The following is a 16,572-nucleotide window of genomic DNA, read 5'->3' as shown; positions in this document are numbered from 1 at the left end:
GAGATAAGGAGGGAAAGCACTTATTACAGCGTGGCTCAGTGGCAAGCACGCCTCACCACACAGCCTCCTACAGGGCCCTTCTCTCGCTACCTTCTTCAACAGCCTGGGAGCATCTATATCCAGCTTGCAGCGTCTCTCGATGACATGAACAGCCCCATCTTCACTCTTGAATTCGCTGACGGTGTCACTGTCCACGAACATTGGAATCAAAGGACACGTAGGAAACCTCCTTTCATAGGCCTGTGGATACATGACAGTGACAAAGAGGAAATGGCAGCTGTCACTGCTGCCACACAGAAACATCCTGTCCATAGGCTGCTGCACAGCTGGTCTTATGGAAACAGGGAGGACCAAGTTCATAGACCGGAAGCTTTGACCTAGTAAGGATGACAACGCTGTGTATGCAAGTTCAACACGGTGCCAAGGCCCAGCAAGCTCTGTTGTAGCTAACTGGAAGATGATTTTCAAATCTATAGGGAAGGCAAAACACCCAGCATAGCTAACATGGCTTTGAAATCAATAGGCAGGAAGGATCACCTCAACCTGGCAACAGAGAGGAGAGGCAGGGAGAGACAGAACGCCCGTGGGCAAACAGCACACACCCAGCTCAGCTCATCGCTCCCTCTTCTCTTTCGGGTGAGAGGATGGACCCAGGGCCGTGTGCCTGCTAAGCAGCTGTTCAACTGACTGCACCTTGGGTTCTGCCTACATCATTTTGGACAAATATAGAAAATGGAAGAAAAAACTAGGATGTTTTTTGTTGTTGTTAAATATTTACCATGATTTAAAACAACAAAGCAACCCCCCCCACAATAATTAAATCCAATCAGAACGTGAACAAAAGCTAGGCATTATGGTGTATGTGTGCAACCCAAATGCTTGGAGGCAGGATTATGGGTTCAAGTCCAGACTGTGCTAAAGAGTGAGACCGCGACCTCAAAAAAAAAAAATCTTCCCAAGGAGCTGGGACACACGGCAAACAGCTCCACACAGAAATGAGCAGCAGAGAGGCCAGCCAGCAGGAGACACAGACAGAACCACACAGGCACAACTGTGCCCCGCAGAAACAAAAACCAGCACACACTAAGTGCTGAGGAAGATGTGGACAGAAACATACTTCAGATACTGCTGGCAGGCCTGTGAACTGACGCAGCTACTCCAGAAAGCAGACATGTTTCTCAGGATCAAACCCTGAACATGAAGCACCACAGCAGCAGTTCCATGGCTTCCAGTGAGTGCACACACATACATACACACACACACCCTCACCCTGATGAGATACATATTTCTGCAATGTGTTACCCCCGTGGAAACGGTATTGAAGAGATCGTGGAGACTCACTACTGTGTTATTTTGAATCATGTTAATATACTATGAACGAACAATGACCTCAAAACAAAAGTCAAGGGAAAAAAGACGTATGATGTGATTTCTGAGCTCTGTAGGATGCTGCTAAGCACCAGACTCAGCTAACTCTGCAGCAATTGAGAGGAGAACTAGAGACATTGCTGGAGACACGCTTACACCCAAGGCCTCTGTCCAGGCATGGAAACCCCGTACTTGCTCTGCTCTCTGCTCGCTCTGTGAAGAACGTACCGCAGGTGACACTCACACAAGACTGGCGGGTGCAGCCCCAAAACAGGGGCATGCTGGAAGCACAGGCCACAGTGGTGAAGGTTGCTGCCACCCACCAGCCAGGCTTGCCCATCTGACTGCAGGGAACCTCAGCCAGGAGTGTAGCAGAACCCTTCCACCTGGGCTGTGGCTAGGACTCAATTCAGTCCCGGCTCTCCAGGATCATGACATTTGTTTTTTAAAAACTGTAGGTCATATCCGCTGAAGTATGGTTACCATGGAGGCACCATGGAAGGCAGGAAGGGCAGGCAGAGAGTGACCACCACACTGCAGGGGTCCAGGAACACACAGGAGCTGCTAGAGGAAGCACCAGCCTGGCAGGGCAGCAGTGTGCAGACACACAGGACAAGGCTTGGGTTCAGTGAAGAGCAGCATGTCCCAAAAGGGCAGGGCCCTGCAGCTGTACCCCAAGGGCCAGGGAAGTGGAGGGACGCAGGCAGCACAGCAGGAACAATGACACTTGGGTCCTAATCTTCTGGCAAGGTCCTCCTTAGGGCCAAGGTACCCAGGCCCTTCCCCTCCTCTTGGGGAAAGAGGAGGAAGTGCCAAGAGCAAGGAGAGCCCCATTTTCAGAAACCGAGCAAGTCATGTGAGGACAGTTTGGCAGGAAGGCAGCCTGCACGTGGCACTGATGGTGCTTACAGTTCTGGCTTCACATGGGCCTCTCCTGTCCTCCAGCCAAACGTACCCCAAGCTCCATGACTGACAGTAACTGTCTCTCCATGAACAACCTGCATCTGAGAAGTCCAGCTGCCTGCTCAGGTCACTCCATGGACACGCCTCAGGAGGCCACAGCCGAACAAGGAGTGAGCCCAGGGAAGAACTGTACTCTCTGCTCCCAGCAATGCTGAAAGCCCTGTATGAGAAGGGGGCTGGGACTCACATTCCATCACTGACAGACCAAGAAATTAAGGACACAAGGGCCCCAAGATACAGCTCTTAAGAAAGAGAGACTAGGAATCTACCAAGAAAGGGCAGAGGGAGGCTTTGTCAACACTTAAGGCAGCCACTTTCAAATACACCATTACGTCCTTGGGGGCTGGGGGCAGTTGAGACAGGGTTTCTGCCTCTGTGGATCTGCCTCTCAAGTGCTGGGATCAAGAGTGTGCACTACCGACCCGAGCCTTACCATTACCTTCCTGAGGCTGACTGGACCCTGCACAGCAGGGCCTGGAACTGAAACCACTCAAGTCCTTCCACTCCCTAGGTGCCACCACTCTGAGCCGTCTTGCACATGGCACCCAGGCTCAGGAGAGGCTAAAGGCTCCAGAGCCTCCTCTTCAGACCGCCTCCCTGCTCCTCCTCCCCTCCTCCCTCCACACTCCTACTCCTTCCCATCCTGCCACTGGGCAGAACCAGCCATGGGCAGAACCAGCCACAGGACAGGGGCCAAATCCCACTTCTCTTTTCGTTCCCAGGAAAGTAATGTCTGAAACAAGGTCTGTTAATATTTTTTGCAGTATGGAATAAAAGTTTCCTAAACTAATCGATGACTCCAACCTTTGTTTCTCACTCACCATGGCCAGAGTCCTATACCCTGCCAGCACAGGAAACTCCCTTCCAAGGCCATGGGGAAAGAGATGCAAAGGCCTCGGTGACCTCAGGTGACCTCAGTCTCCAAGGCTCACAGGCACCAGTGCCTAGTGTTCAACAGTGGCGGCCTCATGTGAGGTTCCTACTGAGCAGATATGCAGCCCCTGAAGACAGAAGCAAGCCAGTCTCATCCAAAACGTATTTTCCTAGGTCTACCCTACAGAAAAGGCCATAGAGAGGGCCAGGAAGCAGGGAAAGGACACAGCACAGTGTGCAGATTCAAGCAATCCTCACAATGGTTAAACCGTCACTGTCCATGAGAAGATGACCAGAGAAATCCTAATTCCATAAAATTCTACAGTTAGAATTTTTTAAAGGAAAAGCACAGGGACAACCAGTAGTCACTAACATGCGCCTTTGATCCCAGCACTCAGCAGGCACAGGCAGGTGGATCTCTGAGTTCGAGGCCAGTCTGGCCTACAGAGTAAGATCCAGGGCAGCCAGGGCTAAACAGAGAAACCCTGTCTCAAACCAAACAAACCAAACAAGCCACCCCCTCCCCAAATTAAAAACATGGGGCTAGAGAGGTGGCTCAGTGGTTAAGAACACTAGCTGTTCTTGCAGAGGACCTGGGTTTGGCTCCCAGCACCCACAGGGCAGCTCACAACAACCCCAACTCCAGTTCCAGGGGATCCAACACCTTCTGACCTCTGCAGGCACTGCACACGTGTGGCACACAGACATACATGCAGGGACTGCACACGTGTGGCACACAGACATACATGCAGGCAAAACACCAAGACACATAAAATAAAGCTTTCAAAAATGAAACAAAATATCAGTGTCTTAAAAGACAACAGACTTGTCTGAAAAGGCTGGCGTCCACAGAGGCTGGGGACAAAGTGGGCTTAGGTCTTTCCCTGGAGTAACAATGGCCAGCAATGAACACTGCCTGGGGATAACTGAGGCAGCGAGGCCTGTGCTACCAACAGCATCACTACCTTTGCAGGCGTGGCTGGGATACATCTCAGTAATTCAGGAGAATGGTCTCTCATGTGCCCACCACAGGCGTGCGGGAGACTGCGGTGGCATTTACTGTTCTTGTTTAGGCGTGGAAAGTTCCCCAAAATAAAAAGCTGGGAGAGTCAACAAACAACAAAATTGGAGAAAACATTTAAAGGAAAAGAAAGCTTTATGAGGGAAACTTCCTCCTCCTCCTCCTCCTCTTCCTCCACTTGTTTTCTTTTTTTGAGACAGTTTCTCTGTGTAGCCCTGGCTGTATTACACCAAGCCAGAGTATACACATACTGACACGAATTAGAGCCAGGAGCCTGCCTGGTACATAATGCCAGGTACTCAGGAGCTGAGGCAGGAGGACCACAGGTCCAGCATTAGTCTGGACAGCTTAATAAGACCCCAACTCAAAATAAAAGGTAAAAGCAGGGCTGAGGTAGAGGCTCATGCAAAGCCTTAGAGGAAAGCACCTTCATAGTGTGCAGGAGGCCCTGCAGTCCATTCACCAGCATCTCAAACAAAACAAAAAACAGAAACCAGGGCTAGGGTACAGCTCAACGGTTATGCATGTACTTGGCATGGGCACAGCTCTGAGTGCAAGCCCTGGCATTGCTCGTCTTTTTCTTTTCCGAAGGAAGGAAGGAAGGAAGGACAGACAGATCCCAGGATGTACTGTCTGCCCCTCACACAGCAGGCGTGGCACCTCTCCCGAGGTCTCCTTCCTAGCTCTGGCTCCCAGGCTGGGGGGGGCAAGAGCCTGGGAATGGAGGCTGGGCTGCCGGAGCCTCCTACTGTCAAGCCCGAGGACACATAAGCTCTGCTCTGCATAGGAGGCCAGAGGGGCAGCAGCAACCATGCAAAGCCTTCTGAGTCTCCCCCAAAGTCTGTAGCACACCCAGGATTCAGCAACATGGAAGGCAGGAGGAACAAAACCAAGGAGGACAGGTGACTTCTTCAGAGAGAAGACTTGCTTTTTGAGACTCCCTCTCAGGGGAGGGCTGGCTTTGCAAAGAGAAAGCTATTGTGATCGTCTGCACTTTGTTTAAAGCAGTAATTGTCTGAATAATAAACACAACACTAGACCTGTATCAACTCCCTCCCCAGGAGGAAGCTGCCTGCTGGAGAGCCCTCCCCCCCCCCACACCCACTCTTCCCCTTCACGGGCTTAGGAGGTGGCAACAGAGCTTTCAGCTCTTACCCAACTTCTGGATACAATGCTGACATATTAAAAGCAAGCACTGTGCTAAAGAAAACTGTATTAGTGAAGGCGGATTGACTTCGAATTAATGAGCTGAGTACTGCACGGGTGCCAGGAAAACTTATTTAAAAGAAATTCTGTTTAAAGAACAACCCCCTCCAAACTGAGCTGTGTTCACACCCGATTCAGCTAACAAAGCAAGCTAGTGTGTTCCTGACAAGTGAGATGTTCTGGGGCACTAGATATGACCAAACACTGATTATCAGACATAAGCTTCAGTGGAAAAAAGTCAGTGAGTATAGTTATACCATAACCTACTCAAAGGCACCAACAAAGAAACAAACACCCAACACACTCAAAAGACGCAGACGACCAAGTTGTCCAAATTCTTGTGCTGCTACAACCCCCTGCCGATGGAAATAGCAAACTGAGGTAGGCTCCCGGTGCTCATCCGTCCTCCCAGTGCTCATCCATCCTCCCGGTGCTCATCCATCCTCCCAATGCTCATCCATCCTCCCAGTGCTCATCCATCCTCCCGGTACTCATCCGTCCTCCCAGTGCTCATCCATCCTCCCAGTGCTCATCCGTCCTCCCGGTACTCATGGCAACAAACCAGGACCCGAAAGATGCCTCAGAGGCCTCATAACCTCACTTTGGTCCCCAAACTCCATAAGATACCAGAAGAGAATCCAACGCCCTGAGAATTGTCCTCTGACCTACACACACACACACACACACACACACACACACACACACACACAAACTGGGACACATAGGCCCTAAGCTATGGATTCTGGAAGACGTAGGGGAAGACCCAGGAGTGTTAGGTACCTAGATAAGACTTGAAGACCTATGTAACAATAACGGACAGCTTTAGCTATTGGCCACAGCACACACTTGGGGCAGCGCTGGCTAAAGCAGCCCTATGGAGGAGGGGCCCCATGGAAGTGTCCGTGGACAGCCCTGCAAAAGGCAGCTAGGGAGAATCACCCAGAAAAGAAACAGCAGTATTGATGGCCCAGGCCAACTCCAGAGAAGTGTTTCAGATCCCTGCAGAGACATAGCATCCCAGGAGGGACCACAACGCTGCAGGTGACCTGGCCCATGGCTGCAGCTCCAAAGCATAGACTGCAGGGCAGCCCAGAGCTGGAGCTCTTGCCTACAGGAGCAAGGCCCTGGGTTTGACTCCAGTAATACAGGGCGGGGGGGAAGGTCTATGGACACCTAAGTCTAGACACTTATATTGGCAGCTCCCATGGAAACCGCTGTAGATCACAATTCATTCTTCTGTGGACTTGTGTGTTCCTGACAGAAACACTAGAAAAACTTACCTCTTGCCAGGCTTGGTGGCACACCTTTAATCCCAGTTCTCAGGAGACAGAGGTAGGAGAATTTCCATGTGTTTGAGGCCAGTCTCTCTAGCCTACGTAGACAGTTCTGAGCCAACCAGGACTATACAGTAAGAGCCTGCCTGGAGCAGAAAGAAAGAGGAAGGAAGATGGAGGGAGGGAGGGAACTCTGCTCAGTGCCAACAATCCAAGGGTCCCAGTCACTAGCCGTCCTAGTGCTCATGCTCAGTGTCTGTTTCTGAGATGGTGTCTCATCAGGTAGCCCAGGCTGGCCTCAAACTCTTGATCCTCAACTTTGTGTTCATACTTAACAATATATTTAAAGAAACTAACATCCTAAACACGTGAGCCCCTGAGAATGTTATGACTAATTAGTTACAGCACACTTAACTATGCAGCCCAATTGGAGGCGCTGGTTCCAAGCTCAACTCAACACTGTTGACTTCACAACTGGAAGTCGCATGAGGGGCCGGCCAGGCGACTACAGTGTCCCCCTCTCCACCATCAGTCCTAGTCTAAAACTAAGACGTGTATGTACATGCTTGAGAGACACCAAGCTATTACCCCAAACCATTTCCTCTAAAATCAAACATATTTGAAGGTTAAACATGAACTTCATCTTAGAAAACCCCCAAAGTCCATGGTGCTGACAAATGCACCTTCAGGTGCTTTAGTTCAGAAAAGTCCTCTGCTCGGCCCACAGGCTGCATGGTAAGGTAAGGGGCACACAGGGTTTGCCAGTGCCCGCCAGGCCATCTCTCGGCTGAAAACGTCCATTAAAATGTGAACGTAAAGGAGCTGGAGAGGTGGCTCAGAGGTTAAGAGCACTGGCTGCTCTTCCAAAAGTCCTGAGTTCAATTCCCAGCAACCACACGGTGGCTCACAACCACCTATAAGATCTGGTGCTCTCTTCTGGCCTGCAGGCGTACATGCAGGCAGAACACTATATACATAATAAATAAAATTTAAAAAATAAAATGTGAAATTAAGTCAGGGTGTGCCAAGGTGGCAGAGGTCAGTGGCATTGTCTGTGATCCTAGCACTCCATTGGTGGAGGCAGGGGGATCAGAAATTCAAGGTTGTCCTCAGCTCTACAGCATGGTCAAGGCTAACCATGAAATACTAGAGAGGGTAGGGGTGGGGAGCTATGAATGAACCAAACATGATCCCACCAAAAGAACTGCTGGAAACCGCAGGTCTCTACCTCCCCTCTGACCAGGAACACCCCAGCATGCACTCCGTTGACTGCCCATGTACAAGCCAGCTGTGCTTGCTTATGGCCCTCAAGGGGAAGGGGCTGCCCTGCAGAGCCAGGACATTCTGCATCAGCACGTCAGAATCCGTCGTGTGCCTGCTCCTTTGCTCCAAGGTTCTAAGCATGGTGTACACTGATCACAGGAAAGGAAATATAAAATTTCTTCTAAAATCCACCAGTATTTTACTGGGAAAGAGCACAGTGAGTTGTGTGGGGTACAGGGTGTGCAGTGAGGTAGGGACGCCCCACTTCTGTGTCTAAGAACGACTCAGGCAGTGCTGCCCTAACTGTTTCTAACAGCAACTCCCTGTGCAGATCTGATATCCAGAGCTCAGTACAGGCTAGCCACTCTAAGAAGCATTCACTTCACATCATGTGACTCTCCACGTGCACAGCAGCAGACACCAGGCAGGCAGAGGCCGCAGCAGCAGCAGCACACAAGCACCACAAGAACGGGACTATCACAGACAGCAGCTTGACAGCTCTGTCCCACATACCCCCCCTGACAGTGACCCTGTGAGGGTAGACAAGAAAACAAAGGCTGCTCCCAGGGAACTGAGTACAGCGCAGCAGGCCCCACCTGCTCAGCAGAGGGCCTCACTGCCACCGCAGGACAGGAGCAGAAGCAAAGGATTGTGGAGGGAAACAAAACTGTTGATGACTTAACGGTTAGGAGCACTGCCTGCTCTTCCAGAGGACCTGGGTTCAGTTCCCAGCACCCACATGGCAGCTCACAACTGTCTGTAACTCCAAGATCTGCCACCCTCACACAGACATACATGCAGGCAAAACACCAATTCACACAGAATAGAAGTAAATTATTAAAAAACAAAACAAGCTGGGCATGGTGGTGCACGCCTGTAATCCCAGCACTTGGGAGGCAGAGGCAGGTGGATTGAAGTGAGTTCGAGGCTGTCTAGGACAGGCAAGGCTACACAGAGAAACCTTGTCTCGAAAAGAAAAAGAAAAAAGAAAAAAAAAAGGAAATCACAAAACAAGACTGCCACTTAGGTCTGAGATAGGGTTTCACTCTGTAGCCGAGTCTGGCTTCAAATCTGTGGCAACCTTCTGGTCTCAGGCTCCCAAAGTGCTGGGATTACAAAGCTACTATGCCTGGCCTTTTGTTGTTGTTTGTTTTTCAGTTTCAATGCCACCAAGGAGGGCTCCTGGCCCTCCAGAGCCCTGGGTGTCGGGTACCACTTAGATCTGCTCCGGAGGTTGCATGGAGCCTGCTTCTCACTGCCTCTGCAGCTTCTAGCTGAACCGAATAGGAACCAAGTAGCTCAACAGCTAAAATCTTGATTTAGCAAGATCATCTAGAGTATTTTATCTTGAAATACTTGCCCTCTTGAGAGCTTGTTAGGAGGCAGAGCAGGGGAGCACAGCTAGCTAGCTATTCACATGCCCTTGAAGGGGCTGGCCCTCCTCTATTCTGGGAAGGCCGTCCCTCTCCACAGCAAACAGTGGGGGAGGAAGGGGACATCCAACTAGCCAGACACATCAGGAGAAATACGTATACTCTTCCTTCAAGAATTCCCTGGCCAGAGGGCTGGAGATGGCTTCATTTGCTGCTCTTGCAGAGGACCTAGGTTCAGTTCCCAGCACCTACATGGCAGCTCCCAACCATCTCTACCTGCAGTGTCAGGGGATCTGACACTCTCTTTTGGCCTCTGCTGGCACCAGGCAAACACACTATGTGCATACATTGATGTAGGTAATCACACATAGATATAACTTCTTTTATCTTATTCAGAAGAAAAAAAGAACTCCCAAGCAAACCCACCAAGAAATGTTCCTAATAGTAACAGGCTAAAGGGAGCTACTGAGTCTTCAAGTAAAATTCAAAGTGCAGCCAAGAAGGCGCTGCTTTTTAACCGTAATTAGAAAACTCGAGCCTCGCCTCAGTTAGGGCCAGTTGCTGTCCGAACAGTTCAGAACCGTCTCAGACAACAGGCGGGAGACACCACAGCTCGCATCTGTTTAAGTCCTGAGGATAACCATTCCCGCAGCTCCAGGCTGGCTGATCTGGGTGTCCTCCAGTACCCCTATTACAGAGCTCTGCTGCAGAGTTCCCAGCACCCTTGTTACCTTAAGACAAAATGCTTGAGTCAAGGTGGGTGCAAACCATTTATTAAGTTATTTGAACAACACTTCAAAAAGTACTGTGCCTAAGTTGAAGGGGAAAGCATTTCTACTTCACTCTTTAATACCCAGGACAGTTGCAACGGCAGATCTACGACACCAAGTCTGCATCGCGCCCCCAGGCGCAGTGGAGGGCCTGGGGAACGGGTGGACCTAAGCCGACTGTAAGTCACCAGTACTCAGCCTTCAGCAGCAAGGATCACACAGGCACTAGCGGGGAAAGCACAAGGCTGAACGAAGGCTCCACAGAAGCTCCAAGGCCAAGTGGGGGTCAATTTTCTGTGAACATAAAAGTGCTCTTAAAAATAAAGCCCACTTGTACGCATGTGGTTGCACACACACACACACACAGCACACATAAAATAAAAATGAAAATAAAGACTGTGTAAAAGGCATCAGAGAGCACCTTGGGCAAAGGTAAAACCCAATTGTTAGTGATCAAGGAAAACAGGCTGAGTGCTTCTCTAGGGCTCTAAGGCATCGCCTGTCAACACACGCTCCCTTCCACACCGCTACAACCCAGGCTGAGCTACTAGCAGCGAGACAAGAGCCCTGGCTACAGGTTTCCAAGGCATGTGGGGTGAGGGGTGGAGGGGAGGGGGAGCTATCTGTGTGTGGGGGAGGAGTTATCAACCCGCACCTAACAAGGCCTATCACAAATGCCCTCAGTTAGCTACACAAAGATGAACACTCGCAACAGGTACAATCTCCCTAAGAAATGGGTGATCTCTATTTTATGGTTATTTTTTATAGTTTTCTCATGTAACCCAAGTAAACCTCTAACCTCAGACTTGCTGTACAAAAGTTCACCGGCCCCTGCGCCCAAGTGCTGGAATTGCAGGGTGCTTACTTCTCTGCAAATTTTAAAAAAGATTTATTTATTTATTATTATGTACAGTGCTCTGCCTGCATGTACACTGCCAGCCAGAAGAAGGCATAAGATCACACTATAGACGGTTGTGAGCCACCATGTGGTCGCTGGGAATTGAACTCAGGACCTCTGAGACACCATCTCTCCTACCCCCTCTGTGCTTGCGCTCTCTCTCTCTCTCTCTCTCTCTCTCTCACACACACACACTGACACATTGCGCGCGCACACACTACCCCGCATGTGCAGTGTCCTGGGGAATGTGTCTGTTCACTGCCATTTCATCTTCCTCAACTCAAAGCACTTGCTGAGAGATTAAGAAAATGCCAAGTGCTTCAGGTCTTGTCCCAGGACGAGCACACTGTGCTCTGACTGCACACTAACCTCCCCAGGGAGGGAAGCCGTGGGAAGTGCAGACATGGTCCACAGCCAGAGGCTGGCCGAGCACTGCAGGCGACTCACATGAAGACTCTGCTCTGGGGGGCGGGGGTCCTTCCCCAAGGTACTGAATGTTCCACATGCTTCCCACAAGCCAGGCAAGCACGCCACTACCACAGCAATGCATCCCAATGCTTTTTCTATTGTTTATTTTGAAACCAGATCCCCTTAAACTTCCTAGGATGGCCTGAAATTTACGATTCTGTTTTAGTCTCCAGAGTAACTGAGATTTCATCCTTCAACACTGGGCCTGGCCAAACTAAGATTTCGTTCAGTGGTTCTCTGAAAATATGCCATATTAAAGCCTGTGTTAACTAAATTAACACTGCAGTTGTCTCCTCATAACCTACAAATGCCAGACGCAAGCCTCATGCTTTGCTGGAATCCACTACTTTAATTCAGAATTCATCAGCCACAAAAAGACGTCAGCTGTGAGCATCACACCCTGGCCTCCTCCATCAGGAGAAGAAGACAGACACTATCTCATTCCATTGGGTACAGAGAGCAAAACTCTCCCTTTCTAAGAGGACAGGCAAGGAGCTAGCATACCCCACCGCTGCTGAAGAACAAAATACAGCCTGAGGGTAAGGATGACAGGAAGAGAAATTTCATAATAAACAGACTGCACGTTGAGTATCGAGTGGTCTCTGGAATGGGACCCTGTTATAGACTGCCCTGAAGCAGGCACTGCTAACGGTACTAACACTCCCTACACAATGGAGAAACGCAACCTAGACTCGTGTCAGGAACCTGACGTTGTGTTGCCTGAGTAAGGGTCCACACTAGCCTGGGTTTCCACAGCCCCAGAAAGCAGACAAAAGCCTTCTGGGCAATCTTGCACAATTGTTCCAAAGACTTGACACCGGCAGCACGCTGAATCCCAATGACTTCTTGAATTTTACTCCCGCCCCCTCCTCCCAGCATCACGATTGTCACTCAGTGGCCCTCCTCCACGGGCCTGTCGCCTGAAGACTAACTGGGAGGCAACAGGACAGGGAACATTAGAGCCCGGAACTCATGAACGGTGCTTCACTGACATATGCTGTACGCCCGAAAAGGCCGAGACCAGGAGAGCCACTGAACAAGAAGGGTATTGACTGGCACTGTAGGGCACAGGTGAGACGGGAAAGATCTGGGGGGGGGGGGATGAGAGCAGGGGCGGGGGGTGGAAAGCCTCTAAATCACGACTATAAACTGGCCCCTGGGCAACTGAGCGCCACACACTGACTAAGGCCAGGAGGAGAGCTCAGAGTCTGATTTGCGGCACACAGGCCATGGCACGGCAGCACATTCCGGTGCTGGCTGCTGTCCTTGCACCTTTGCGCTCTGCTTTTCACAAGCTGGTTCAGCAGCAGGCTCCCTGTCAGCCACACAAGGGCCAGGCTGGTCTCCAGGCCAGATGGGCTCATCAGACAGTCTGTGGGGACAGCTTTGCTGCCCACTGCACAGCTGAGAACCAGCCCAGAGGACTGAGCTGTGTCAACCCTCCAGAAGAATCACAGACTCTTGGAACTGTTTCCCACCCGCAATGACACAGGCTCCCCCTCTACCTCCCCACACACTTAATATTCTCTAAGTTTCTTAAAGTTCTACACTTCCGAGGCACACATGGTGGCTCACATCTTTAATCTCGTTCTGGAAACTGAGGCAGAAGGATCACAAGATTGAAGTCGGCCTGGGCTGTGCTACAAAGGACAACCTCCATGTCCAGCAGTCTCTGAGGACCGCAATCGGATTACCTGTATATGTTCAAGACTCCTCAGGCAACAAACCAGCCATCTGGACACAGGCAAGGCTGTGTCCCCTCCCCTTGCAACTGCTAACCACTGGTTGCATTTCAAACGAAACCCAGTTTAAGGGTCTGGCTGATGTGGATCCCCGAGAGTAAAGCAATGCCCTGGGGCGGGGCGGGGGGGGGGGGCACATACAAACCCTCTGTCAGTTACCTACTGACCGGCAGGGTCTTATGCACCCAGACTGGCCTCAAAGTTTCCATCTTCACATCTCAGATGCTGGCTGCTGAGATTATAGGTGCTGTTTACATAGGAACAAGTAGAGGAGGCTCAGTGGACTGGCGCCGGTACACCCAGCCACTCAGGGGGCTGGCACCAGCACAGCCAGCCACTCAGGGGGCTGGGGTGGTAGGACAACTTCAGCCAATGTGGCCAGACCCTGCATCAGAAACAACACGGCAAGGAAACCAGAGAGCAGGGGCACCTCACATGAGGGCTAACTCCAGTACAACACACACCAGCCATGGCAGGCGGCTGAAGACACTTTCTTTGGGACACAGAACCATGCAGGCCCGGCTGCCCCTTCAGAGAGACCTGAGTTCTGGCTCTCTCTGCCAAGCAGGCATGCAGGCTGCAGACTGCACCTCCCACCACTTTCCTCTGCTTAAGCCCTCATTCCTGCAGCTCAGGCCCAGAAGCAGCTTGTGCTATACTTGGCTCTAACACGCCAGCAGCATGTTAATCCCACTCTTTTGTGTTTGCCTTCAACTATGAAAACAGCATTATCTGCTGTTCATGGAAATGAGCAAAGCAAACCACTGCTGCCTGGCCGTGCCTGGCCACAAACACGGGGGAAAGCCAAAGATCACTGTGTGTTGATGCATATTCTTCAACTATCAAAATAAAAGCCCAACTTTAGTCAGAGAATTAAAGGACGCCAGGGCTGGAGACAACTCACTTTGGAGAACACTCCTGGCATCTTAGCATTTAAGGAATCCCGGGACCCAGCCACCAAAGCCGCATAAGCCAGGCGTGCGGCACATGACTATAATTTTTAGTACCTGAGAAGTGGAGGCCAGAGTATCAATGGGGAATTCAAGGTCACCCTCCCATACATGGGAAGTTGGAGGCCAGAGTGGGTTAGAGATCCTGTCTAAAAAAAAAAAAGGTAAAGTACCGTAGAACAGACTGGGCACAAGCGCACTGCCAACAGTGCCCACAGTCCTTCAAGCCAGGCTCCACTTGGCAGAGCTGTTTGACTTTTCACAGTGTAAAAGATAATCCGTGGCCTTCAGAAAAGCATTTGGTGTTCCTGGGAATTGCAGCTGTCAGCTTTAAAACTGCCACGTGTTTGCCCACATGAAAGAATGCAATGAACTGTGGGAATATTATCTAGTGTCAGGGACCAAAGACAAAGCCTGGAGGAGTCAGAGGCCAGTGCAGGAGCTGTCGTAGCCTGAGGGGTTCAGGCTTAAGTCACAGGCAGCAGAAGACAGGAAGTCAAGTGCAGTCCTGAGTGACACAGACCCTCAGGGGGCGGGGCCACTTATGGAAAGCCATTGCCCTACCACAGCCGGTCCTCTCCCACTCCACCCCAATAAAAGAAAAGAAAATGACAGGGCACCAGTTCCCACCATGAAGGACACGTGTGTGCCACCTTACTCCCATAGCAGGCTGCATGGGAAGCCAATGCCACATGCCACCTGTGTCTGAGCCCCAACATCACAAGAAGAAAAGAGCTGTGTATCACCCCTGGACTGAGGTATTGGAGGTAAAGGATGGGCTGGAGCCAGGCTGGGCTGCTCAAGCCTCAATCTAGTGCTCAAGAAACATGAGACTGGGCTGGAGAGATGGCTCAGAGGTTAAGAATACCAACTGCTCTTCCAGAGGTTCTGAGTTCAATTCCCAGCAACATAGTGGTTCACAGCCATCTATAATGTGATATGATGCCCTCTTTTGGCCTGCAGGAGGTACAGGAAGGCAGAGCACTGTATACAAAATAAATAAATAATTTTTTTTTTAAAAAAAGAAAAGAAAAGAAACATGAGTCTGAGGTCAGATTGGCCTACAGAGCAAGACCCTGTCCTTAAACAAGTAAGTAGTCTTAAACAAAACACACCTCGAGAGGCACACAGTTACTCTTAATTTTGGTTAATATTACAGTAAAATTGTTTTTAAAAGTGTACAGTAGGGAGCCGGGCATGGTGGTGCATGCCTTTAATCCCAATATTCAGGAGGCAGAGACAGGCAGATCGCTGTGAGTTCGAGGCCAGCCTGGTCTACAAAGTGAGTCTAGGACAGTCAAAGCTACACAGAGAAACCCTGTCTCTCGGAACCCCCCCCCAAAAAAAAGACTGTACAGTAGGGGCTGGAGAGATGTGAGTGGTTAAGAGCACCCACTGCCTTGTTGCAGGCCCACAGAGTGGCTCCAACAGCTCATAACCCTTCCAAGGGATCTGGACTCTCTGGACTCTGCCAGCATCAGGCACACACACAGGACACAGATGCAGGCTCAGTCAAAACACTCACACATAGAACAAAACTAAATCTTAACAAACTCAGAAGGACAGTGCAGAGGGTGACACTTCCAATAACTCAGAAGGTAAAGGCATTTGACACGGTGTAATCCCCGACTGTCATGGTGGAAGAAGTGAAGAACTCCTGTCAGCTGCCTTCTCACTGCCACACACATAACAGACACACAGAATAAATTCCTTAGAAAATGCTTGAAGTGTACACTACACCTCAGAGGCAAAAGGCAGAAGTAACCAGCCAGGCGGTGGTGGCACTCGCCTATAATCCCAGCACTCAGGAGATAGAGGCAGATTTCTGAGTTCAAAGCCAGCCTGGTCTACAGAGATGAGTTCCAAGACAGCCAAGGCTACATAGAGGGACCTTGTCTGGGGGGGTGGGGGTGGGCAGGGAGGCAGTAGCAACCAAAATGTTCACTGATAAATAGTTGTATGTGTACACACACAATGAACTCTTTTTGTTTGTTTTTTGAGACAGGGTCTCTCTGTGTAGCCTTGGCTGTCCTAGACTCGCTTTGTAGACCAGACTGGCCTCGAACTCACAGCGATCCACCTGCCTCTGCCTCCCGAGTGCTGAGATTAAAGGTGTGCACCACCACACCCAGCCTCACACAATGGATTCTATTCCAAGTGTGGTGGTAACATCTTTGGAAGGAAGAGGCAGCCAGAGCTCTGAGTTCCAGCCCAGCCAGAGAGTTTCAGGTCAGCTAGGGCTACATGGTGAGATCCTGTTTCAAAAACAAACAAACAAAGAAAAAAGAAGAGGGAAGGGAATTTTTACCCAACATGGATGAGCCTTGAAAACATTAGGTTAAGTAAAATAAGTGAGTTATAAAAGATCAAAACTGCTTCCACCTCTTGGTGGAACTTAGAGAA

The 16,572-nt window shown here is 50.4% G+C and overlaps 1 protein-coding gene across 6 annotated transcripts in view; it reads right to left on the bottom strand.

The window, feature by feature from the left end:
* Positions 1-16,572, bottom strand: part of SEC14L1 (SEC14 like lipid binding 1) — a 56,667-nt gene that overhangs the window by 27,728 nt on the left and 12,367 nt on the right. For all 6 annotated transcript variants that reach the window (XM_084749037.1, XM_084749035.1, XM_084749038.1 and 3 more), the window contains exon 3: positions 91-240. In XM_084749037.1, the coding sequence (XP_084605163.1) occupies positions 91-240 (150 nt within the window). The remainder of the gene's footprint in view (positions 1-90; positions 241-16,572) is intronic.

The sequence above is a fragment of the Acomys minous genome (genome assembly GCF_964271855.1).
Source record: "Acomys minous genome assembly, chromosome: 12".
Classification (NCBI taxonomy): domain Eukaryota; kingdom Metazoa; phylum Chordata; class Mammalia; order Rodentia; family Muridae; genus Acomys; species Acomys minous.
This window is presented reverse-complemented; position numbering and strand designations above follow the sequence as displayed.